The sequence below is a fragment of the Corvus kubaryi genome, unplaced genomic scaffold (assembly GCF_017639235.1).
Source record: "Corvus kubaryi isolate FWS band 111438036 unplaced genomic scaffold, C.kubaryi_AGA036_p1.0 37187, whole genome shotgun sequence".
Classification (NCBI taxonomy): domain Eukaryota; kingdom Metazoa; phylum Chordata; class Aves; order Passeriformes; family Corvidae; genus Corvus; species Corvus kubaryi.
Genome location: NW_024581053.1, coordinates 517,314 through 544,019, shown reverse-complemented (window position 1 = coordinate 544,019; position 26,706 = coordinate 517,314). Strand labels below are relative to the sequence as shown.

The 26,706-nt window shown below is 51.4% G+C and overlaps 1 protein-coding gene across 2 annotated transcripts in view; it reads right to left on the bottom strand.

Moving 5' to 3' along the window:
* Positions 1–507: 507 nt before the first annotated feature.
* Positions 508–26,706, bottom strand: part of LOC121661667 (dynein heavy chain 9, axonemal-like) — a 124,861-nt gene continuing 98,662 nt past the window's right edge. For both annotated transcript variants that reach the window (XM_042022080.1, XM_042022081.1), the window contains 7 exons: positions 21,499–21,726; positions 17,850–18,041; positions 17,332–17,523; positions 16,406–16,576; positions 13,894–14,076; positions 6,389–6,778; positions 508–1,386 (listed from right to left, as the gene is read on the bottom strand). In XM_042022080.1, the coding sequence (XP_041878014.1) occupies positions 1,159–1,386; positions 6,389–6,778; positions 13,894–14,076; positions 16,406–16,576; positions 17,332–17,523; positions 17,850–18,041; positions 21,499–21,726 (1,584 nt within the window). In that variant the 3' untranslated portion in view covers positions 508–1,158. The remainder of the gene's footprint in view (positions 1,387–6,388; positions 6,779–13,893; positions 14,077–16,405; positions 16,577–17,331; positions 17,524–17,849; positions 18,042–21,498; positions 21,727–26,706) is intronic.

The following is a 26,706-nucleotide window of genomic DNA, read 5'->3' as shown; positions in this document are numbered from 1 at the left end:
TGGCACTGGCTCAGGGTGGGAAGGTTTGGGGGTGCTCATCGATGCTGATACCACTGAACCAAACCCTCTGCACCCCTGGCACCTCCCCCTCCCTCCTGCCAGGCTCCCTGGCACCTGCCACCAGCTCAGAGGTGGAAGCCCAGGGCTGCTCGTGTGGTGAGGGCTGGGAGGATGAGGAGAGGAACAGCAAATGTTGGACAGAGGCAGGGCCTGTGTGTGCCTCCAAGCACGGGAGCTTTCCCCAGGAAAAGCCCCATTTGCCCAGGAACCGCCCCGGCTCCTGCCATTCCCGGCTCGGAGCGCTGGGCGATGCTCGCTCCGTGTGGCTGTCACTGAGACAACGCCCACCCTGCCACCCTGTGTGCTCTCTGCACCAGGAACACTTCCCTCCTCACTCCTCTCCCACTCCAGTCGGAATTAAACTCCCAGTGACCCATACAGGTGTGTTCCTCCCACCTGATCCCCGTGCTCTCCTCACCTGAGTCAACGTGCAGCTTCCAGAGACCATTCCAGGAACAATTACTTTTATTAGTAAATATCTATCATCATGACATATTTCTCTTAAATAATCCCTGTGCTGTACTTTCACTGTTGATTCCATTAAGCACACTGGATATTAACACCATTTTCAATGTTTCTAAGATTTACAGGAGTGTTAGCAAAGACACAGCTCATAACCACAACATCTGCTCATCTCCCAGCTTCCAGCATTACACACACGACAAAGAAACACTCACAGAGAGAAAAGAATAAATTCTGGAGAATTTCACAAGTCATTAGACTAAGCGTTTTGGAGAAGGCCGCTGGTTTTAAAACTACTTTGGATCATGAGGAGAAATAAAAATTAGATTTAAGTTTAGCACTCTCTGGGTGTGGTATGTCAGGCTCTGGGCTGGGATCTTCTAGTGCAGCAATGTGAGAATTACAGGATATTGATTTACAGCCACCAGGACCCTGGGCCATGTGTCACTCTGCTCCTCCGTCACCTCCTCACAGCCCTCTTTGGGTCACATCCCCAGGACACAGAGACAGCCCTGGGGACATAACTTGGGACTCCATCAGAGGGATGGAACTTGGGTTAACCTCAGCAGTTAATTGGTTGCATTCTGTGACAAAGGCATCGCGAGGGATTTGCAGACCAGGGGCTGTGCTGGTGCCTTAGATCTGCAGCAGCAAGGCCACACCAGCAAGCACCCACTTGGACGGGTTTTCCTTCGTTTTGAGGTTAAAAGTCCACACGTAGGTTGGCCCTCTCTGGCGTGTTTTGTACAGAGGACACAGGTACATGCCCCGGGTGTCCTGTTTGTCAGCAGGAACGGCCCTGAGGAACATGACAGGCATGGCCGGGGTCAGCTCCTTGAGCCTGGCGTCCGTGATTATCCCGGTCTGTGAGGAAAGGAGGCAAAGCACTGGTCAGATTTCCAAGGTGTCCATCAGCTGCTCTGTGATGTACCTGAGCCCCCATGATCTTTATCCAAGCTGCTCCTACTGGGGAGATGCAAGCAGGGGCTGGAGGAGTGTGTTTGAGGAAGGAGGGTCTGGATGCAGCACCTCCCTGTCTCACCACAGTGTAGACCATCCCCAGGGTCCAGCTGTCTGCACTCTCACCAGATGCTCAAACCTTCACATCCAAGCCAGACTTTGGGTGGGTACAGTGTCCCTGGCCCTGTCCAGCCACTTTATGAACAAAGTTTCACTCCTTGTGTCCTGCCTTCAACTGTGGTGCAGCCTGAGGCCATTTCCTCTTGTTCTATTGCCAGGAAACCAGTGACAGGACAGGAACGGCCTCAAGCTGTGCCAGGGAAGGCTCAGGTTGGACACCAGGAGGAAATTCTTCACTGAAAAGGTGATTAAACATTGGCAGGGACTGCCCAGGGAGGTTTGGAGTGCCCATCCCTGGAGGTGTCCAAGGAGTGCCTGGAGGTGGCACTCAGGGCTCTGGGCTGGGGACAAGGTGGGCATCGGGCACAGCTGGGCCTCGATGGGCTGGGAGGGCTTTTCCACCCTCAGTGATCCTGGGATTATTCTCGTGCAGCTCTTCCTCAGGGTTTTGCCAGACCAGAATCACCTCGTGGGAGGTGTTGCTTATGGTGGGAGAAAGGGTGGACACCTGAACCCCTGGGATGGAGAGCAACCCTCACTTGAGAAGAGCCTGAAAGTCACTGAAGGTCCCACCACAGCACCCCAATGTGAGCATGACCTGGGACACCCCTGTCTGGGCACTGAATGCACATGGGGCTTGTGTGGCCCCAAAAGGCACCACGGGCTTGTTCCCACTCTCATGGATGCAACCAAGAGAATCCAAAAGGACTTTCCTGTGGGAATATCACCATTAAATATCAAGTCCCCGCCATCCTCCTCCAAGCAATGCCCTGCCCAGCAGGCTGCCCAACCCAGGAGAGGGAGAGAACCCTGCCAGGACAAGAAATCAAGTTTGTTTCTCTAATTGGGGTCTCTCTGGCATTTTTTTTCTCTCTCTTCCTGACAATAAAATACCCTGCACATCAATCCATATCCAGGGAGAATTGCCTAATGGAGGCTGGAGAGACCAAATGAAAACAAATAGGGAAATGGAAAGGAAACTTCCCAGTGCTAAAGAAGCTGCCTCTCACTGCAGCTGAGCTTCACATATCATCATTATTCCAAATGCTCTCGGATCAGAGTTGTGGGGTGAGATTCAGCCTCTCCAGTAGTTTATTTAGTTCTGCAAACGAGCGAAGAAAAATCCCTCTTGCCACACACCTTGGTTTAATTGCGCTAATGCCATCTGTTCTACTCAGCTATGATAAATCCAACTCTCGTTTAGGGTTTTATATTTCCAACGTGCTGAAAAAACATTAAATAATTTGTGTAATACCTTGCACAGTAGCTATTTATGAAACATTATTATGCAATCTTCTTAAATCCACACCTTTCATTTCTGAGACTGGGTTTTAATCAGGCCTTTTTCTTTTTTTTTTTTTACTGCTGAGATTGCTTCAAATGTGATTTCCAAGAGATCTTCTACCTGTTTCTGGGTTAACAAGAGCTGAAATCTTCCTGAGGTACCTCTGTGTAAGAGATCATTTTGTTATGTCTGGGCTGATTCTCATTTGCATTTTTTATCGCTCTCATCATCAGAAATTAATTCTGCTCTGAAAGCAATTTCTCCTGACTAGCAGCACGGCACTCCTGCTGAAAAGCCACCGTTCTGTGCCTGCAGAGCTCAGGCCTCAGATCCTAAAGGATCCCTCAGTTCTGCTTGCCCCAGATTCCCAGCAGGCAACTGAGAATGGGCTGAGGGCTCAAAGAGCTGTCCCAAACCAGGGGTGGTGACAGATGGGCCCAGAGCCAGCCCCTGTGACCCAAAGCCCTGCACTCTCTGCACGTGGAGGTGGTCCCAGCACAGGTTCCTCACACCACAGCCCCGTTGGGGTCAGCTGGCCCAGGGACCCCCAGCATGGCTTGGCTGCCTTTGGGATGGAGTCACCTGTTGGCAGGGAAGGGGGACACAGAGCCAGCAGGGATCCCTCCAAGGTGGTCCCAGAGTGGTGGTGGACAAGGGAAATGAGAAAAACTTTTCCCTGTGAGGGTGGGCAGGCCCTGGCACAGGGTGCCCAGAGCAGCTGTGGCTGCCCCTGGATCCCTGGCAGTGCCCAAGGCCAGGCTGGACATTGGGGCTGGGAGCAGCCTGGGACAGTGGGAGGTGTCCCTGCCCATGGTGGGGTGGAATGAGTTGATCTCTAAGGTCCCTTCCAGCCCACCCCAGTCTGGGATTCTGTGGTGCCATGCCAGGGGCTGTGCTGTCCACAGCTGGCAAAGCTCCATGGAGCACACGAGGGTGTAAAACCCACCCCTGCCCTTCTCCCACCACACTCCAACCCCCTTGGGGAGGGGCAGGGCACACTTTAGACATCAAACTCTCCATTGCTGAGAGCAAGAAAGCCAAGAATCCGTCAGCAGCGTGAGATAAAATGTCTCAAAGTGTCCCCAGCCACAGCATCCTTCTGACTGCCACTGAGTCCCAGTGACTTGAACAGGGCTGCAGCAAGAGATCATTTGCACCCAAAATAATCTGCTTAGTTTCATTTCATCTAATAGCTGCCTGCTGTTTTGTAATGAATGTTTTATAAATTTAAGACACCCAAGGGCAAACATAAATGTTTAAATAAATAGAAAAATGTGAGTAGCAGAACACAGAAGGACTCTTTCCCTTTTTTGGAGGCTCAACCTAAATGTGAAATATTCTTTTAAAAGTGGAGGTGTTCCCCAGAGGAATTCTCCTAAACGTGCTCTGCCATTTTTATCAGAGGATTAATTTGGAAGGAGCACACAACCCAAAAGAGCTGTGTACCTGTTTTAAAAGTCCTGCATCCATTAGTGCACACTGGTACTCACTGGATTATAGGTAAAATGAATAGTTCCACTAGGTGGAAATGATATTTCAGTGTGAGCAGCAACCCATGAAAATATCCTTTTCCTCTCTGAAATAAATTGAAGCATGATACCCAGAGATTATGAATGGCTCCATAAACATAATTGCTCAGTATCTTTCAATCACAAGGAAAATGTAATCAGAAAACCACATTTACTGGAGTTGGGATGGTCTCTGAAGGCAAATCCTGTTGCTGGATGCAATCACCCACACCAGTTATTGGAGGGAGGCAGAGGGGAGAAGCCAAGTATTTCCCAAAGATTTCTGGCTTTGCACCACCAAAACCTCTCACTCTTCACTCCCAGCAATGACTGGAGCTGGGTGAAACCCGGGCAGAATTCATTTTCCCATCGTGGTGGCAAAGAAAACACAACAGCAGGCACTGGAATGTTCTTAAATGGAGTATTTGATATGCAGGACCAGGAATTTTTTAAAACACTCCCTGTTCTGGCGTGTCCTGCTGATTTCTGTCAGGTTTTTAGGGCAGCAGAAATCCAGTGCTCCCTGTGGTAGGGGCTGTGATCTCCCAGGGGTTGTGTATGGCAGCCACACCAGAGGCTTGGAGAAGGGAGCAGCCAGGGAAGTGTGGGGCCAGAGCTGGGAGATGGACAGGGCTGGGCCCTGTTCTGCTGCTGTGACTTGTGCTGTGAGCAGAGAGATCTGACCTGGCCCACGTGAGATCCTCACTGCAATCTTCCAGCAGAGCCTTTGCCAATGTTCCCAGCTGCCTGTGGCTTCCCAGACCCAATTCAGGCCATTTCCAGAGTGAAAAACAGCCTGGAGCTTTCAACTCCCCGAGGATATGTGATGAAATGGCATCCATCAGGCAGGTCCCAGCTTTCCCTAGTTTCCTATCCTTCATGGAAAACCGTTGCAGAGAGGGAGATGATAAATAAGTGGAATGTTAGATCAGAATTGCAAGGTCAGGCTGGGATTTGGAGTGTGACAGGCACGGCCTCGCTGCTCAGCACCCAGCACCACATCCCAGAGCACATAAACCAGCATCTCCAAGGCTGGCTTGGAGCCTGAAGAGCTGGGGCTGGCTACAGAGCTGGTTTTGGCATGAGAACCTCTTCTCGTGAGGGGGTAAGCTCGACACAGATATGAAAGTTCTGGGTGACCCATTTTGAGGAGCGTTGGCTCTCTCATGGATGAGCAGCAGCAGAGCACGAGCTGCTCACAGGAAGAGCTACACAAAGCCCTGTCCTTGAATTCCCATGCACTGCACAAACTGGGGGTCCCAGCACAAACTGGGAGCCATGGCACCACGGGCCAGGTGACTCAGAGGTCCGAGCCCATGGGGAACTGTCAGCCCAATGGCTCTCATTGTGCACACTGTGCTCCTGACAGCTGGGAACTGTCCCAAGGACTGACAGGGAGACCTTCATCCAGCTTTATTTAAGGGGTAGCTAGAGGATGAGATTCACTGCTGGTCACAGACCCTACCCAGGCAGATGGCATCCTGCAGCAGCTGGCAGTGGAGGGACAGTGCTCTGGGTTTGGCACATCCAGCTCTGAGGATGTCCCCTCCTTTCTCCCCACTGCTGCCAAACAGGCAAGTGAGTGACCCCACAAAAGTCTGCCAGGTCACTTCTGGAGGCAGCAGTGGAACCCCATCCGTGTGAAGGTGTGGGGACAATGCAGCCCTGAGAGAACCCCGTGGTTTGTGTCTGTAGCAGCACCTCAAGTACTGACTGAACCCTGAGGCTGAGATTCCCCTTGTACCAATGGGATGGTCGATGGTCAGTCCAAGCTGACCGCCCTGCACAGCCATGGAACACCCAGCTCCAAGGGTGGATGCCCTGACACCCTGGACACCCACTCAGGCTGCACAGGACAGGCCCACATCTCCCATCTCTCATTCCCAAAGAGCTCAGGTGACTATCTGAGATGAGCTCCTGTTTCCTGGAATACCCAGGGAAGAACACAACACCTGTGGGTCCTCTCTCAACCCACGAGCCTTGCAGAGCTCACCTGAGTGTCCCAGCGTGCTCCCTCCATGAACAGCCCATGGACATAGGCCCCTTCACGAGGAGCACTGGCAAAATCCTCTCTGCTCTTCTTTGTCACATCGCACTGCAACGTCATCTTGTCCAGAGGCCACTTGTTCTTCCGGGCCGTGGTCTGCATGATGGCTGTCAGGATGGACTGCGGGTTGAAGAACCCTCCAAGCCACAATGTGGAGGGTAAGGAGAAGTCCCTGGTCCAGGCCTCGAGCTCGTTGATGCGAGCCAGGAGGTCGGCAAACCACGAGCCCAGGCTGGCCGTGGAAGGGTAGGATCTCTTCACCCAGGACTCGGGCACCGTGTCCAAGAAGAGGGAGTTCTGCAAGTTCTCCATGTCGCTGGTCATGGTCAGCTCCCCCTGGTGAGAAAGGGCACAGTCAGCTCTGACAACTGCCCAGCAGAGCCTGCTTGGAAGCAGAGCTGGGCCAGGATGTGCGGAAGAGCACAGCACCCCACACAGTCACTGCTGCCCACGTACCGGGAGTGACTTCATGAGTTTGGGGTTTTCTTGCACACTTCCTATTGCATATTCTGGCATCCCCACCCTCCCTGCTGTAAAAATGCTACTGAGAGGAAAAACAGTGACAGCAGCAGGGCTGTCCCTCAGTTGTCCCAGTGTTTTTTCTGTTTTCTCTCATGGACTCGCAGATTTTCAGGGGTGTAAAGCTGTTCTCACTCACTGCCAGGGCAGGATACTGGAGTCTCTGATGATCTACTCTAAAACTGTCCAAATATTTGTTATGTCAAGTCCTATCCCCCTCCCCTCCTCCACTCCCCCCCCTCATTTACTGCTTTGCAGTGCAAGATTGTCTTTCTGACTTCACGTGTTGTCTGCAAATATAATCACAGCTCCTTCCACAGCAGGGAAACACACAACAAACTAAGATATGATTCAGCCAAGTGAGATAAAGAGAGAGGTTTGACTTTTCCTTTGTGCAGCAATTAATTAGTTTTAAAGCTTTTAGAAGCCTCTATCAGTTCTGCCAGAAGCGCTGAATTCCAGGACATTCCACTGAAGTACAACGTGAGGGTGGCTGAACACTGGGACAGGGTGTCCACAGAGGCAGAGGAGTCTCCATTCTTGGAAAGGTTCAAAACCCAGCAGGGCATGGTCCTGAACAAGCTGCTCTGCCTGTCCCTGCTCTGGGATGGGGTTGGACCAGACAATGTCCTGAACAACTCCTCTGATTCTGGCTCACTCATGCAGGATGTGAAGAGAAAGCCTGCAAAGCAGGCTCAGCTTCCCTGGTATGGAATGATCTCCACGACTGAAATCTCTGCACACTCTGTGCTCAGCTGGAGGGGCACAACACCCCCAGCACTTTGGAGACTCACAGATAATGTCGATCACTGCTCTCCATTATAAACACTTCCTTTTGTTCCCTTATCACTTTGCCAAAATTTATCTGATTTACAATTTCACTTTGCCTCGGGCAAAGTGTTTTTGGAAAGATTAGCTGAAATCAGTTGAGCCATTGCTGAGAACTAGGGTGAGGGAATTGGGTCAGTCTATTCACATCAGAAGATTCCAACTGTTCTTTCACAGGACTTCAGTGCCTCCAGCCGTGAGGTCAGCAGAGGTGCCCTTTGCTGGGGCCACAAAAATCAATGGAGCTTTAGCAAAAGTTGAAATCATCTTCAAGCAGCCCCCACAGTTGTTTGGCAATGCTTGTCAGAGCTCAGCAGTTAAAGATCCCTGCAGTTTGTTCCTGTGCTGACCATGCCCTATGGGTCACACTGACAGCTGAAAAAGACCTTTAATATCACCAAGCCCAGTCATATAATTGTGTGGCAATTGGACAGTGTGTGGCAATTAGATTTAATGTGGGGAAGGATGTGCTGTTTAATGTTGGTCGGGGAACGAGGGGATGAATAGTGTGCAAATAAACCACAAACAAAATAAACCACAGGAATCACAGGTGCAGACCTCTCCCCAAAACCTGCCACCAATCACGGCAGGGCAGGAGATGGGATCTGCAGAAAAGGCTCCTCTAAGGGCTGCAGCAGCCGCAGCCCCTGGGCTGGCATTCAGGGACACCCGGGGCTGGGACTGCAGGAGAAGCACAGAGCAGAGGAGCAGCAGCCTTTGCCATTTCTCCCTCTGGTGTTTGCTGCAGAGACACATCTGAAGGCTCTGAGAGGCCGTCAGTGGGCACTTCAAAGAGTCATGGAGTCCTTAAGGCTGGAAAAGACCTTTAAGATCACCAAGTCCAACCGTCCCCCGAGCAGCACCACCGTGCTCACCACGGAACCACGGCCTCAGGTGCCACATCCGTGGTTTTCTGGACACTTTCAGGAATGGTTCCTCCCTCTAAGCCTGCCCTTGGCAGCCTGGGCTGACACTTGACAACCCTTTATGTGAAGAAATTTTTCCTAATATCCAACTAAACATCCCTTGGTGCCACTTGAGGTCATTTCCTCTTGTCCTGTCACTTGTCACCTGGGAGAAGAGACACCTGGAGAAGATGCACCTACCTGGCCACATCCTCCTTAGGGCAAACCAGGCTTGCTCTGGGGTTAGCAAACCTTTCTCCAAGGAAGTGCCCTGCAAAGAGACCAGAGCCTCCCTTGGCACACAACTGTCTCCAGGCCAGGAATCCTCTGAGGGAACCAAGGATCCTCTGAGGTGACCACACTGTGGCAAACACAGCCCTGGGAGCTGCTGGATGGCGGCCCCAGCAAGGGCCCACCTGCTCCATCCACTGCGTCCAGCCCCAGGGAGGAAGGGTGTCAGCTGAATTTGGGCCCTGGAAATGTCCACTTGAGCACTTCCGGTTTTCAGAACCTGACTTACAACCCTTATTCTTTTTTTCTTCCCTTGTCCTATTTCTTTCCTTTTTTAGTTCCTGTGAAAATTTCTAAGCATTCCCACTAAAATTCCTTTTGTCTGGCAATAGGCAAGGGCAGGAATTCAAGGGAAGTCCCCAGCACCCCCCAGTTCCAATGGGAGCTGAGAACTTTTTGCGTGCCTGGAAACCACTGCAGCCCTGGATCTCCATTCAGAATCTCCCTCCCTCCCAAGGTCTGTGGATTCCCATCCCAAAATCCCCTCCCTGTGAAATGTTAATCTCTCAACAGGATGGACTGGTGCAAGGCAAGATTAAACCTCTGCTCCAGACATGATTTGTTAAATGCAGCGAGGTTTTAAAGGCAGACACTGTCTGAACCTGCTGGGTTTCCCCATGGAGAGCAGATTTCTGGTGGATAGAGAAAATCCTGAGTACAAAGGGTTTAAGAGGGGGTTCGAAGCTAAAACAGCAAATAAGGTTAAATGAAAAAGGAGCACTTGCAATTAGTACTAAAATATGAGGAACAACCTTCCAAAATCTCCATCATGATCTCCATCCTCAGGAGAAACTGGGCACAAAGAGGAGCTACCAAGGGGCTGGGCTAAAGCCATGGCAAGGCCACGCAGGAAGAAAAGAAAGTCCTGCACTGGCCACAGCAGGACACTGCAACAGGAGGATTTTGTGCTCCTGGAAGTGTTTTGACGTGGGTAAGAACGTGGCAGAATGTGTGCAAGCAGCCAAATTGATTTGAAGACAACCCCCCTCGATCATATATCATGTCTAGTTTTACTTGCAGGAAACAAATGAATTAGCAAATGTAATTCTCAGCAAGGCTTGAGAAAAGCAATTTTTAAAGCCTGCGCACTCAAGCATGCTTTGAGTCTCCTGTGAGCGTTCAAAGCATCTACAGCAGCAATCTCATAGAGTTGTCCAAACACAATTATGCATAAATTTGCATTTCAGATGCTGAATACTAAAGTGCATCAGAAATTATTCACGTTACTTTTAAAATTTTTTTTTTTCCCCCCAACACTGGGAGTAATTTTCATTTAAAGACACCCTTGAAGGAAATCCTAATCAGCCTGCAGCCATTCCCTCAAGATGAGCACACTATTGGCACAAATTGTTTTCTCAGTTCAGGTTATTTTCACTTGATACCCAGCTTGCCGATCAAAATTTGGTCTTTGCTATTTTACAGTACATATTATCCTCATTCTGGAGGCTCATCCTTCACCCAAATTGCAAACCAGAGGATCTGCTTGCAAAAACGAGGCTGGTACAACATTAACATGCAAGTGCTTCAGCCCAGCCTCTGGTCCCACCCAAGCCAGCCAGAACAAAGGGCTTTGAAATGCACCATGCCAGTTATTTCTGATGGCTACCAGTCTATTGCAATTTCTCTTCCTCCTAATGGGATGTCTCCTATTTTTGGACCAAACAATCACTTTCCGCTAGGACAACACGATGAATTATTCAAAAATTCAAATTAGCCGTGACATTTCCGAATCGCTGCCTTCTGGCAGATCCTTCAGTCAGTTAAAAACAATAAGCCTTGTTTTCCCTGGGCGTTATTTATTCTCTGCTGAGCTCTGTGGGGCCTGGTTTGTAAACTCTCCTCCTCTGAGTGCTCTCAGTGCAGACCCCCAGCCCCAGAGATGAACGGGGTCTCACTGAAAGGAACAATTAAAGAAGGATTTCTTCCCCAAGCTCAGTGTAAGGCCCAGAAGTCAAGCCAGGGCAGCAGCAGAAAGAGCCATCAGCCCCCTCTGGCTGTTCCGTGGTCCTCGAGGTGTGGGAAGTGACGTGGGGGACGCTAAGCAGGATTTTGGGCCATGCACAAGGTCAGTTCAGCTCTGCAGGGACCCACGTGTGACATCTACCTGCAGACACAGAAGAACCAGGCTCAAGTTGTGCCAGGGAAGACCTGGTTTAGATATTAGGAAAGCTTTCTTCAGGCAAGGGGTTGTAAAGCACTGGAACAGGCTGCCCAGAGCAGGGCTGGAGTCACCAACCACAGATGGACAGAATATTCCAAGCTGGAAGGGGCCACAAGGATCATCGAGTCCAACTCTTGAGTAAATGGCCTGTGCAGGGATTGAACCCAGAGCTCTGGTGGTGTCAGCACCAACTGAGCCAAAGTACCCTGGAAGTGTCCAGAAAACCATGGATGTGGCACCTGAGGCCGTGGTTCCGTGGTGAGCACGGTGGTGCTGCTCGGGGGACGGTTGGACTTGGTGATCTTAAAGGTCTTTTCCAGCCTTAAGGACTCCATGACTCTTTGAAGTGCCCACTGACGGCCTCTCAGAGCCTTCAGATGTGTCTCTGCAGCAAACACCAGAGGGAGAAATGGCAAAGGCTGCTGCTCCTCTGCTCTGTGCTTTTCCTGCAGTCCCAGCCCCGGGTGTCCCTGAATGCCAGCCCAGGGGCTGCGGCTGCTGCAGCCCTTAGAGGAGCCTTTTCTGCAGATCCCATCTCCTGCCCTGCCGTGATTGGTGGCAGGTTTTGGGGAGAGGTCTGCACCTGTGATTCCTGTGGTTTATTTTGTTTGTGGTTTATTTGCACACTATTCATCCCCTCGTTCCCCGACCAATATTAAACAGCACATCCTTCCCCACATTAAATCTAATTGCCACACATTGTCCAAGTCACAATTATATCTTGTTTGGGGCTCTGGGATTGGAACATTAAATCACTTCTGTTTACCTGTCTCAGGAAACGGAATTTTCAATTCCACTGCCTTATGCTAGAAAATAAGAGAAATCTGTTTATGATAATTGACTACATAAATATCAGCTTCTTTCAAAAGGGGCTGTACACACTGACCCACCACAAGTGTCGCTGACGTCTCTCCTTTAATAAGCACCAGCAGCAAATGCAGTGCAGCCACATCTGCAGCTGCTGGCTCCAGGGTGCAGCTGGCATTTGGGAGCAGCTTGGTCCCAATCCTGCTGCTGCCTCAATCACGAGCCAAGCCTGCCCCTCCCTGTGCAGGGCGGGCAGCTGAAGGTTTCTCTTCCCAGCTGCCCCTGGGAGAGGTTTGGGATGTCATTCCATCCCAGGGCTGGCCCTCCTTGCTCACCCTCAGCTCTTCCTGTGAATGGGCTGGGTCAAAGCCCAGATCCTTCAGCCACGGTGGTCCCCAGCTGTGCAAACCAGCTGTGGGAGCTGAGCACTGCAGTGAAATGGGATGGCAGCCTGTCGTCGTGGAAATGATGGAGCAGGGAATGCCCACTGACTGATGGGCAGGACATCCTCCAGGGCCCGGCTGTGTGTGCAGGGTGAGGCAGGGCAGGCAGCAGAGCAGTGGTGAAGCTTTGTTCTGCCGGCTCCAGGCTGCATTCCTGCCCTGCACTGCAGCCTTCCCAAGGGATGGACAGCACCTGGCTGTGGGGAAGAGCCCCAAGGCAGAGGGAGAGTGCTGTTCCAGAGCACCAGGACTGCCCAGGCAGCTCCTGGCAGTGCAGCCTGACCGTGCTGGTTCATCCCCTAAGGGGCACTCAGAGCCTTTTGTATTTTGTCCCACTGAGTGCCTGGGCGGGTGCAGGAGGTGACTTCTCCTCCCAGTGCATGCAGCATCAATCACAGCCCTCCCTTGCACCCTGCTGAACCCAGAAATCTGCATCCTAACTGGTGTGGCAAAGCCAGCACCCACGGGGACACAGACATGGGGCAGAGTCTCGTTTCACACCAGATGGAGCAGCAGCAGCAGCAGTGGAGCCCCACGGACAGTGACTCCCTAGGGAAGGTCAGCTCCTGCCCTCCTCCAGTGGCTCACACCCAGCAAGGGCAGTTGTAGCTCTTCCAAAACTCTTGTGGTTTTAGCCTTTTTCTCTCACAGTTCTGGACATTTTGTGCCTTCACACAAAACCAATCTTTGATTTCAGCTCAGCCTGTGCCTCTGAGACACTTTGTTCCAAGTTCCCCCCACTGATGGACGTTTTATGAAAAGATGTGATTTTTGGCTCACCTTTAAGTAGGCCATGTCTCAATTTGGGAGTGACCTGCTGTTGCTGTGCCACAATCTGGGGTGGCCAGAAGCGCTTGGCCCCTGTTGCCCAAAGGCAGCACTGCTGTGTGTGCCTGAAACCCCTCCCAGTGCCTGCAGACACTGTGCCATCAGAAATCCACCTGTGAGCCCTGTGGAGCCAGCAGCAAAGCATTCCCTGTGACACCTCTTACTCCCTGAGCAGCACCCTGCAGGATTTTCCAGCTCTCCGACTGATGCCATGAAGATTTTTTGCCTTTTCTTTTATACCCCTGTTATACCTTTTTATAACTTCTGTATTCTCAGTGCTTTTTGCCTACATTCTTGGACTTGTTTGTCAGGCTGAGAGATTAAACACTTTAGAAGCTTTGTAGCCAGGGATCAGTGTGCCCCAGACCCCAAGGTCCTCTCCAGAACATATTCTGTAAACCAAGATAGAACCATCCAGGGGAAGGTTCCCTGGGGAGGGGGGCTCACTCGAGCCTCTCATTGGGGAGTCTTTGATAGATCTGCTAATTAGTAACACCTATAATGTTATACCTGATCTTTTGGGGGTGGGCATTGTGGGGTGCATCTCGATGCACATGACCTGGACGTGTGCACCTAAGGATCCTTAAAATAAATCCCAAGGTAAAATCCCTTTTCCCCTTCTAACCGTGTTTGACTCTTGATTTTAAGACCAGGAAAAGGCATCAGTACCTTCAGCCCCAGCTCCAGCTCCGCCAGCGAGCGCCTGATTTCGGCAGTGAGGACGTTCATGCGCTCACACTCCTGCAGGGCAACCACAGCGTAGGGTGTCCTCTCCTCCACCTTTGCCATCAGCTCTGCCATGTTGAACTCATCCGTGAGCTTCTCCAGCATCTCTTCCAGAAGGGTTTGCACCTGTGCCAAAGGGAGGAGAGAGGGGGATGCTGGTGGGCGATCCCTGGGCTCACAGCTGCCTGAACTGTGAGAACTCCCTCTGCCCATCAGTGTTTCCAAAACCATCCCTGTCAGCCGTGGGCACCTTTCAAAGAGCTTGCCCCATCCTATTAAAATCCAAATGCTGACAGAAGTTAATGTCAGACAGGCAGCTTTCAAAATGATGGTTTATAAATGTCCCTGTGACATGTGGCAGCCTCCCTTCTTCTTGGCTCTCTTATTTCTCCCAAGGTCACACTCACGAGGAGATGGATGGGGCTGAAGCCTCAGCTGAGCCTCAGGACAACACCGTTTATGAGCTGGTTTTCTCTGGTGTATTGATGGAGAGATGTGATTATATAAAATTGAATTTTAAGCTGAATTTGGCATTCTGGACTAAAGGAGCTGTGGAAGAAAAGCATAATGAAACAAAATTATTTTCTGGTCACCATCACAGTTTCTTTGGGACTCTAAGTACTGAACAGGGAAAGCTCCAGTGCAACAGGATCTTTGTAGTATCTAAAAAATTAAATAAAAGAGACAAACCCCTTTCTGACAATGAGGCATGAACCCCCCTCCTGTCCATGGGATCAGCTGCATTTCCCAGGGTTACATGGGCTGTGGAAGTGTCTCACTCAAAGCTTTGCTTTACTTCTGAGCTGGAACCTGAGCAACACTTCTGCTTCCTGGGCACTTCTTGGGCACACATAAAACAGTTAAAATTCTATGATCCAAAGTGCCAAACCTGGCATGCAGGGCCAGTGCCAGCTGCCAGCCAGGGCAGGGTCATTTTACAGCCAGGGCCACCAATATTCATATTTTGGAACCTGTACTCCAACCCCCTCCCACTGCTGCCCTTCCCAACCCTCTGCTCCTGCCAGCAGGGACGATGTGTGGGCTGTTATTGCAGCCACACAGGTGGCCAAAGCTGGAAAAGCTCCTCAGCTGCACCTCGGGGGCAGTACAGAAATATCTGCTAATTTGAAAGTCCCCTGCAAGTCCCTTTGGCTCTGATTCCTTCACAGCAATTACAGCTCGTTTGCTGTAATGTGACCTCAGAAATCTGTGGGAGTAACTGGACTTGTCAGAGCCTCGGGAAAATGACAGGCTCACATTTTCCCTGAAGCTCCCTAAAATCACCTCAGCCAAACCAGGGGCTGGATATCCTGCAGTGGAGGAGTTGAGACAAGGCTTTGCTCACTCCCATCCAAGGACCAAGTGGAAGGGACAGCTTGGACAATGACAGAGATCACCCCAGGAAGAAAATGAGCTGTGGGAGCGTGTCCCCAGGCATGACACCGGGCACTGAGGTCCCTCTCTGCTTGCTCTCAGGCAGATTTTATTCCCAGGCAGAGCCATGAGGACTTCTGTGCTCCTGTGGGAGTCTTCTTGACTGTCACCAGGGTGGTTATGACCTGTGACACCACTGCTGGGGCACTCACTGGTCATTTTGCTTCTCTGGCTGAGGAGTTTATTTGTGTTTCAATAACAAAAGGAGTGGGAGGGGAGAAGAGGCACTCACATTTGCTATCTCTGAGCATCTTGTTTGGCTTTGCTACCTCTGGATTATTCCCCTCACCTCAAATTCCAGTATGAACTGAAAACTGCCCATGCTGGGCACTTATAGGAGCCCCTTTAGGGGAAGGCAGTCAGTTCCCCAGCTTCACACCAAGCCAAAGGAAGCTCGTGTGAAACCACGGCTTCGTATGAGCTGCTATTAGCCAGTCATTAATTTGCAAAGCTTCAAACGCAGAGCTGGCACCTTAAGACTGCAGGAGCGAAAACCTGAGCATGTGTTGGCTGATTCCAGATCCTGTCAGGGATGTTTGGGCCACGTTTTAATGAGCTGTGAGTTTCCACAGGGAGGGCTGAGATCAGCCCAGGACACAGGCACAGCAAAGGAGTTCAGCTGGAAATAAGGAGTTACAAGGCCCTTGGGAGCTGGGGAGCTGGTGGGACGTGGTGGCAGCAGTGAGAGGAGGGCTGAGCTCTGGGTGGCACGCTGCGGGTGGCAGGCACTGTGCTCAGGGGCCCATTGCTATGCCAGTCACAGGGGCTGCTGCTCAGGGAAGGTTTATTTGTAACACCTTCAGAGGATGATAACGAAGGCTCTGCAGTGCAAGGGGTAATTAAGAGGCACTGCCCTGTTACTGCCAGTACTCAGGTACACCCCGCCAGCGTGATGCTCGGCATGAAATCAAGCTTGAGGCAGGCAAAGGCAGAACACAGAACAATGGACAAGCCTGAGCTAGACAGGACTGATGGATGAGACAGGCACCAAACCCCAGCAGCTCTCCCTGTGCACTCTCACCGTCTCCTCCCTGGTCCCCACTCCGCCTTCTCCGGCGCTGCCGTCCCGGGGCTGCAGCTCCAGCACCGCGCGCAGGAGCTGCTCCGAGCGCTGCGTGAGGAAGCCGATCTCGGCGTTGGGGTGCAGGCCGTACAGGTGGGGAGACTCTGCAGGCAGGGCATCATCTATGTACTGCACAGAGAGAGTCAGGAGCAGGTTACAGGAACAGTCCAGGGCGCTTTGCCTGCAGAGCTCCAGTGCCGGACTCACCCCCCCAAACAGGTCAGCCCAGGCTGCCCCAGCCCTGCCTGCGGCTGAAACACCGGGGAAGTGATGGAGGAAGGAGAGAACAAATGTTTACAGAGCTGCTTCTACTCCTGCTGGGAAAGTTCTGTAATTGCTGGAGTTTGGCTTGGCTCCGTGTCTCAGGCTGGACCTTCTCTAGCAATTATCTTCTGTGCATTTCAGCATCAGCATCCTGGAATCTCTTGTGGGAATTGAGCTTCCAGTAGTTAAGTTTTATGAACAAAACCAGCCTAATGTGCCTCTCTCTGCTACTGCATTTGTGTACAAAGAGCAGATGAGATCAGTAAGTAGATCAACATGACCCTTCAGTGATTCTCATCAAAACTGATGATAAAAGGAGCTTGAAAGGGCCATTTTAGCAAACGGTATGTGGATGTAATTTTCCAGGAGCCCCGCTTAAGTCTCAAGCACCAATACAGTTGTTCTACTCATGCACGAACAGAATGAGCCCGTGATGAAGTAGCAAATTACCATTAGACTTGGCTCATGCAGGGGAATGTTGAAACATCCACAGGAACAGAACATAATGGCAGACAAGAGGAAGACTGCAGGAACGCTGCAGCCCTGCTCCTGCCTCCTAAGGCAGATTATGGGGCATCCCATTTACATGCATAAATAATGGCAGCAAACCAAGGGCTTACCTGGTGATAGCCATTATAGTCCATGTTCCCTGGGATGGAAAATCCAGGAGCAAGGCAGAGTTCTCCCTCCAGCATTTCTGGCTTAATAAACTCTTCCAGGTAGGTTTTGCAGAGCCGCCTGTCCCAGTCATCCGTGATGTGCCCTCCGTACATGATCTCCCCCACGAGGTAGCGCAGGTCATCGTACGGGACCTGGGTGTGGAGCAGGGAGGGCTGAGCCCAAGCACTGCCCCGAGCCCTCAGGGCTCCCACCTCACTGCTTCGATTTTCTCAGCAAACAAGCATCAGGTAGGAGTTCAATCCTGCCCCAGGAAAGCTTGATCACACCACAGTGCTCCCACTGAGCAAGCAGCACTGAGGCCTCCCATCTCCTCCCAAAGGCTCCCCGAGCCATGAAGTTCTAAACCCAAAGGCACCAAGGAAACGGCATTTCAGGACACTTCCCCAGAGCTTCAGCACAAACCAGGCCACCCCTGGCAGTTCAAAGCCACCAGAGCCCCCCCCCGTGGTGCCCCCACCTTCGAGCTGGCCTCCAGGTAGTTGTAGAGCACGTTGACAGAGATGGTGAGGTCCCCGGTGCTGAAGGGGTACGAGCGGTTCCAGCCCTGGGGGCCGAACTTGCGCCTTTCGGCCACCACTGCGTGGAAATAGCAGAGGGCAAAGAGGATGCTCCTGAACTCCTTCTCCTGGCTGCACATCTCCAGGGTGTCCTGCAACACAGGACACCTGCCCTCAGCCCCAGAGGCTCCCAGGGAACACAAACACACCGGACTTTGGACAGGGGTGAATCACAGAATCACAGAGGCCAAGGCTGGGAAACATCCCCAAATCATCAAGTTCAACCTTTGACCAAATAGCCCCATGCCCAATTAATTGTGAACCGTATTTTCTGACCCGTTCCAGGGATGGGGCTCCACCACTTTCCTGGGCAGCCTGTTCCAGTGCTTAACCGCCCTTCCAGTTAAGAAATTTCTCCTAACATCCAACCTGAACCTCCCCTGCCGACACTTGTTGTCCTTGCCCCTCGTTACCTGGGACAGGAGGCCAATCAAATTGTCCTCCAGTCCATTTTTGCATCTCACACACACGTGCTAATTTTCAAAGTCAGTGGCTTTGCATTGCAAATTTATTGGCAAATTCCAACAAATATTTTCTGACTTAATATTTACAGTTCCCAGCTCCGAGTGGCTTTGCACAGGAACACACACAGGGAAGGAAGGACACGTGCACCCACTCAATGCCCCATCACCTGCATGTGCTCAGCATCCCTCACCAGAAACATGGGGAGGGAGCCACAGGATCACAGAACTCTCTGTTGGAAGGGACCTTAAAGTCCATGTTTTTCCAACCCCTGCCATGGGCAGGGACACCATCCACTATCCCAGGGTGCTCCAAGCCCTGTCCAACCTTTATCTTAAAAAAATGCCATGTGAGACCTCTAATCCTCTGAGAGCATGACAGAGCTCAGGGTCTGTGCAGAAAAGGGGGAATCCATTACTCTAAAGGGTGCAAGACATTGACCAAGTGCAGGTGATAATCAAGAATATCCCAAAATCTGTTTTCCCCTTGATTAGGCAGCACTGGAAGCTCCCTTTGTTACCAGCACTGTGATGAAGAACTGCTTCACATGCGTGCAGAACACCTTTCTCATTTTAGGAAACATCCCCAGAACAACCCAGTTCACTCTCATTCGGCCTCTCTTCAGTTGTGAATTTCTCTTCAGCTACAAAGCAGAACAATATCCCCTGCACAGAATAAAGGGCCTTCTTTGTAGCCTGCAGCTGAAAGCTAAATTTGAACATCTCTTCTGTATAAAGCAAGGAAATGAGGTGTGAAAGGGACCCCACCCACTCGCTCCAGGATTTCTGATAAGAAATGTTTTATAATCCTCCAGCAATTTAGAAAATGCTAATTGCTATTGATTGAAATAAGCAGAGGCAGGATGAAAACGTTACTTGGGGTGAAGTTTCTCCCCTCCCGTGCTCTCCAGGACATTTTGTCGAGTTCAAGATGATGAATGACAGCAGATAAAAATGGAATAATCCCCCCTGACCGCTGGCACTAATCCTGGCATGGTGCCTCCCCCCACACCTGCTCATCAGCGTTCCCTCCTGCTTTGGGACTCTCTCCACACCAACATCTAAGTGCAAAACCAGCTGTGAGCTGCCCCATTCCCCCATCCCATGACACAGGGCCTGGGGTCCACAATTGTATGGGGCTGCTCTTGCCTCATCCCAAATAACAAGAGGCTTTATGGAGGCAATTGCAGAATGGTTTGGGTTGGAAGGGATCTTAAACACCATTCACTCCACCCCTGCCATGGCAGGGACACCTCCCACTGTCCCAGGCTGCTCCCAGCCCCAATGTCCAGCCTGGCCTTGGGCACTGCCAGGGATCCAGGGGCAGCCACAGCTGCTCTGGGCACCCTGTGCCAGGGCCTGCCCACCCTCAGAGCCAAGAATTTCTTCCCAATATCCAATGTAGATCTACTCTCCTTCAATTTAAAACCATTCCCCTTGTCCTGTCCTTCCAGGCCCTTGTCCAAAGTCGCTCTCCAGCTCTCTGGGTACCTTTAGGTACTGGAAGGTCTCCCTGGAGTCTTCTGTCCTCCAGGCTGAACAACCCCAGCTCTCTCTACCTCTCTTCTCAGCACAGGTGCCCCAGCCCTCTGATCAACTCAGTGGCCTCCTCTGGACTCGTTCCAGCTGTGTTTGGGGCCCCAGAGTGGGACTCAGCACTGCAGGTGGGGCTTCCCAAAAGCAAAGCAGAGATTCCTCACGAGAGAAAACAACCCTGCAAGATCTGTGGGTGTGTTCCCAGCACAGCCATGGGCTGAATGGAGAAGCTGGAATAACGTCAGCACCAGTGATCCTAAAGGGCAGTTCGAGGGCTGAGAGCATCTCAGACCCTTCTGATGGGGTCCTGCTGGGAGAGCTGGGTGTGCCAAGGTGTGTGGGTGAGGGTCAGGGTGGCAGGACATGGCACTCGGTGTCCCCAGGACAGGGATCATCAGCACCATGAGTGCTCAGCCCTCGTGTCATGAGGGGCAAACAGGGTCATGGCTGAGACCCCTGGCTCCATCCTGCTCCCAGGGAGTCCTGCAGGGATGGGATCCTGCCATACTCCTGTCCCTCAGTGTGAGCAGGGCCACAGAGCAGAGCTCCTTCACGCACAGCCTTGCAGCTCCTCTGGCACTGACCCACACCCTCTGTGGCACCGGGAATGTTTCCATCACTTCCACACACGGGGCTGTTCCCCTGCCCAGGAGGGACAGGGGTCACTGCCTGCTGTGACAGGAGGGTTTGTGAGCAATAAACACAACGAGCAGCCTGCCACAGGCTGCTCTTGTGGCCCAGCCACTCTCACAGGGCCTAATTTAGATCCTGGCAAAGCAACTCCTGCCTGCAGGCAGCTTCCAGCTCTGATTTGCAACACTCCTGATGTCAGCAAGGTCTTGAGCTCAATGGCCTTTGGGCACACACCACCACCCTCCCTGCGCTGCTCTGGAGGGGGATGTGGGATGGGAGCGGACCAGCAGCTCTGAACCTCTAACCCTGGTTAGACAGCAGGCAGAAAAGCGAGGTTTAACCTGCTCACCTGCCACAGCTTTGGGTGTTAGATGGCATGGGTCACTCACCAGCCCAGAAAGGAGGGACCCAGAAAGAGAAATCAACTGAAACATGACCAAGTCTCCCAATGCTGCAGTTGGAAGTCTGATTCTGTACTGAAAGAGCCTTTCTGAGGTGGTGGAGTCACTGTCCTTGCACATGTTTAAAAAAAGCCTGGATGTGGCACTCTGTGCCATGGTTTGGTTGATGAGGAGGTGTTGGGTCATAGGTTAGACTCAATGATCTCAAAGGTCTTTTCCAACCTGGCTCTCCCTGTGATTCTGTGTGATTCTGTGATCACACACTGGGGAGAAAATGATTAAACTGAACAGAAGCCTGGTGTCCTGTGCCCTGCTGCAGGAAAGAGGCTTCTCAGGACCACCTGAACCTTCTCTTGGGAAACCCAGTGCTTGGAAAGAGATCCGTGCCCGGCTTGTGGGGAAGAGCAGAGGGGGTGTTGGACCCAGAGGCTACGTGATGCAAAGGACTGGGGAGGCAATGTCCAGCGTGCTCCTCAGGGGCTCCAGCAGAGCTGTCAGGGGCCCCACTGTGCTCCTACCTGGCTGAAGTTGTCCAGGGCCTTGTGCAGGTTGGCGTGCATGCCGGTGGGGGCCTCGCTGGTGATTTTGATGGAGTTTTCCAGGATGCCCTGGGGAATGACGTGGCTCTCCGGGCACGGCGCCGGCTCCGCGCTGACGAAGACGCGGAAATCCCGGTGGCTGCCCTCGCTGTGCTGCTCCAGCTTCTTCTCCAGAGAGCTCAGCCACTTGGCCACCAGGTGGATGTTCTGGCAGGGACAAAGGGGACAAGGCTTGGTCAGTCCCCCCGTTACACCCCCATGGGGTGAGCAGGCACCAAACCCATCCCACCCATGGATGCGCTCTGGAATTTGGGACTTGTCCCAGGAGTGCCTGTGTGCAGCTCCCAGCCCCAAAGATCCACATGCATCAAGAACATTTTAAAATTCAGAATAATCAATATAAATCAGCAGCAGAGCTGCAAGTGGCAGCTGGGCTGGTTGGGCTCTCAGTGCTGGAATTGTCCTCATTTCAGCAATACCAGCTGATGTTACTCCTGGGGAGCAAAGTTGTTATTCCTGGGGAGAAAAGTTGTTATTCCTGGGAAGCAGAGTTGTTGTTCTTGGGGAGCAAAGCTGTTTTTCCTGGGAGCAAAGTTGTTATTCCTCCCCCCAACACCACCATGCTCAAATGAAAACATTTGTTCATTTTCATCAGAATTACAGTGAGGACCCTCAACAGCAAAGATGTCAAACAGGTGATTTCACAAAGTCCTTCAACACAAAAGGATTTATTTATTCATGCAACTAATTGGCCACATCTCTCAGAAGATTAAGCAGAATCGTGGGGAGATGGTGAAGTGGATGAAGTCAAGCCTCAGTTTTCCCCCTAGAGTCCTATACAGCGTTATGGTTTCCAGGCAAGAAAACAGCTTTTTGTTATATTAGGAATGGGATTTGTGGGCTAAAGTACCTGTGTTCTAAAGGCAGGTGTGCAATCTGAACTGGCTGTGTTCACGGGCACTTGGGATGGTGATTTATCCCACCCAAAGAAAGGACAAGGAACTTGCTAAACCGAAATTAAAAGCAGCTGCCAGAAAGATAAACTGCTTGGAGGTGGCAAAGAAATTACATCAAGGAACCATATTAGAGGCTGAGAATAAATATATATCACCTAAAAATGGGGCCAGAAAGGAGCTCTCGTGGTTAAATAGCGGAGTAATGGAGATTATTAGGAGTAAAATTACATTCCTCACCAAGTGGAAGTTTTGTCCAAATGAGAAAAACAGAAAAGAGCACAAAATCCAGTCATGGTAAGGTCAAAAAGTACTATAAGAAGCAATATTTTGAAAACCATAAAAGCTAATAAAAAAGCCTTTTCCAGAAACCAGGAACCTACTAGAGAGTCTACAAAACTACAACATGATCGAGGTCTGCAGGGAGCGCCCATGAAAGGCCAGGTCAGGCCAGAGCAGCCCATATTTGCAGGAATATTCCCTGCAGAGCCGGGGGAGGCTCTCACAGTTACAGCCTGGTGGAGTTCCTGAAGCCCTGAGGCTGGAAATGTCCCTGAAGATCATCCATCCCACCCTCCTGCTCCGAGCAGGGCCAGCTAGAGCAGGTTGTTAACCGTGTCCAGTTGGGGTTTTTGGATATCTCCAAGGCTGAATCTCCACAACCTGTCTGGGCAATGTGTGCCAGCGTTCAACCACACTCACAAAAAAAAACCCAAATTAAATTTAAAAATAGCATAATATAGGGAAATGAAATGAAATGAATGTTTAAGGGAAATTTGTACCTCAATTTTAGCCCTTTGTTTCTTGCTCGTTTACTCAGTACCATTATGAAGAGCCTGACTCCATCTTGTGCACTTCCCCTGCCACGAGGAATTTAAACACACCAACAAATCCCTCTGAGCCAAACCCCAGCTTCTGGAGGTTAAACAAGCCCAGCCTCTTCTCAAATAACAGATGCTTCTATCTCTCAATTGTTGGAAAGACTCTTAAGCTGAAGCAACAGACAAAGAACTGTTTAGAGAAGTCGATGAGGTAATAAATAGCAAGAGGTCTCTAGGAGCAGATGGTCTCACCCCAAAAGGACCCCAGAAGTGGAAGGTCAGGAGGCAGCAGCCAGCCTGGCAGGGGCTCCAGCAGGACAGGAGTCACTCCCCAACAGCACGAGTTAGGAATAACCAGGAATCTCCAAGTTCGAACCCATTTTAGAGAGCTAAACTGAGGCTATCACAGTCTGAGCTGTGTGTGTTGTTGGGGCTGGGGTGGAGCTGCTGTCCCCAGGAGCTGCCCCAGGCTGGGGTTGATCTGTCCTGGAGCAGTGCTGGTCACTGGGAGGGGTCAGTCCCTGCTGAGCAGGGTGGACACGGCCAAGGGACCAGGCTGGGGGGACAAGGAGCTGTCCCAGCTGACCCAGCTGACCCCAGAGATGTCCCAGCCATATGGAATCCTGCTCAGCACAGAGCAGGAGAAGGAGGAATGTCGGGAGGGATGGTGTTTGCCTTCCCCAGTCACCACGGGGTGTGACAGAGCCCGGCTGGCTGGGGATGGCTGAGCCCCTGCCCGCCCAGGGGAATGGGGAATGAATTCCTTGCTTTGCTTCCTTGTCTGGCTGGCTTTGGCTTTCCCCATTAAACTGTCTGGACCTCAGCCCATGAGTTTTCTCACTGTTAACCCCACATTCTCCCCCATCCTACCCCTGGGCAGTGAGGGAGCAGCATGTGGGGCTCAGTTTCCATCTGGGTTAAACACAGCAGCTCATCCCCATGAACTCCTTTCTTGGGGGCAGGAGAGGGGATTTCTCCAGGCACCCCCCACACCAGCATGGAGCAGGAATTGTCTCTGTGGGGTCACTGTATCCCCAGGCATGGATTTTCATCAGAACCAGCTGGTTATCTTCCCAAAACCAGTATTGCTGCAGGCAAAAGGAAAGGTCTCACAGGCTGCCAACCAGTTAAAACACAGGTACCAGGGGTAGGAAACTACTGGTGGAGTTTTGACTTCTCACCAGATCAAAAACCATCTGAAAGAGCAAATGATTGGTGAGCTGACAAAATTACTCATAAGACAAAGTCATTTCGAGCCCTGAAAATAAAGCCTGGTAGCGAGGAACTGCAGGAGGATGCCATCACTCTAAGTGACTGGCAATGACACTGCAGAAGGAATTCAGCGCTGATAGATGCAGAGTAATGCACTCAGGAAAACAACCCCAGCTACAGATACACACACTGACAGGTCCAAAATTAACTATTATCACTCAGGGAAGAGATCTCAGAGTCCTCACAGTTGTTCCCTGCAAATAACACTTCAATGCTTAACAATGCAACAGCAATCAAATGCCAACAAAGGAGCAGAGAATAAAGCTGCAGACATTGTTTTGCCACTCCATAAATCCATGGTGGGCCTTCATCATGTAAACAGCACCCAGCTCCCACTCCTCTTAGCTCCAAGAGGATTGAACTCCCCCAAAAGGAGACACTCCATCAATAAAGCCTCGCCCATTTGGAGGGAGCAGAGGCTGGGGCAGAGGGAGGGAGTGAAGGGTGAACAGAGCAGGCTGAAAGCTTTGGCAGAAAAGTGGAAGAGCGTTTTCATATGACACAGAACTAAACTGCCAATTTACTGCTTCAGGGTGCTCTGGGAGTTGAGAGAATCACAGAGTGGAGCTGAGCTGGAAGTCACAGAGAGAAACAGAATCCTTAATGCTGGAAAAAACCCTAAAATCACCAAACCCAACCCCCACCCCAGCACCAGCACCATTAACCCGTGTCCCCAAGTTCCACATCCACATGGGTTTTGAACACTTCCAGGGATGGTGATTCCATTCCTGCCCTGTTCCAACATCTCTGCACACCTGCACTATTTCCACCACCCCTCGCTGAGGCTGGGGATGTGCCTGGGGCAGGCAGGAGCCGGGCTGGCAGCGCCTTGAGCCACGCAGGGACTGGTGCCACACAGGGACACCCTGGGAGCTCCCTCATGGGAACACAGAAACCTCTTCTGGCTTTCCTGGTAGAGGGTGCAGGTGCCTCCTGTGAGGTTTCTGGTGAGCTACGTATGCAGACATCCCAGCTGGGACTGGAGAAGAGGATGAACATGGTGGGAAGGAAAAGCTGAGCTCCTGTAGGCTGGGACAGAGTGGTGGCTGCTGTCACTGTTATCAGGATTTGAACCTGCTGGAGGGATGGATCAGCACTCAGAGATGGACCAAGGGGTGTGAGCCAAGGAAATTGTTGTTTGGGGAAGCCACCGACACTTTGCTGCCTCCGGTTCTGTTGCCCCAAGTCTGACTGACATGGCTGCGAACAGTATTTGTTATTAAGAACTGCAGACATTCAGTCCCCTTCCCTGAAATGGGTTAGGGTTGTGCTCGTATTACGTGGGTGAAAAGGAGTTTGGGGTGTGGGGGGAGATGAGAGGAGATGCCTGGGCAAAGGGATCGTGTTCTGGGGTTGTTTTCTCGCAAACAAGGACTGTGTGAGGAGCAGCAGACAGAATGCAATTACACCTGAGTGCTGCTGCACCAGCGCTGGCCTGATGCACTCAGGCTTTCAGGAGATGAGATCATCCCCAGGGCCCAGACAACCAACTCACTCTACAAACACAAGTCAAACAGTCAGGACTGAAACCTGCAACCAAAGTGGTTCCAACACCACAGAGATCTAATAAAACAGGGGAAGAGCTCAAGAAAATATCAAGAGAAAACTCATGCATTAAGTATCAGTTTAATCATAGTCTGCATATCTGACCTTAAGTGTTTTCATCTCTAATTGGTAGTTTCTTCCCACATCTGCTTTTGTGGTGTTAGATAGCTCAAAAATAATTGCTTTTGCTTGTGTTGACATGACACCAGTGATCATTATTTGTGGGTATCACTGCCTGCTAACAGCCAACTTAGGGAATATTTCCAGCCCTGTGATAATTGAGCGCATTTATATCCTGTCCTTTTGTGATAGAAGGGATGAAAGAGAGGAACAGATGCAGCAAAACATGGGCTGGTACTAAGAATTCATAATTCCAATGAATATATCTGCCCAGGCCGGGCAGAGAGGCTGTGGGAGGGATTCACAGGGTGGAAGGAAACTTTGCAAATTAATTCCCAGCAGTCAGAAAACAAAACCTGAGAGAGCACGGCTGAGGAGAGCACGGCTGAGGAGAGCACGGGGAGGAGAGCAGGGTGAGGAGAGCACGGTGAGGAGAGCACGGGGAGGAGAGCACGGGGAGGAGAGCAGGGTGAGGA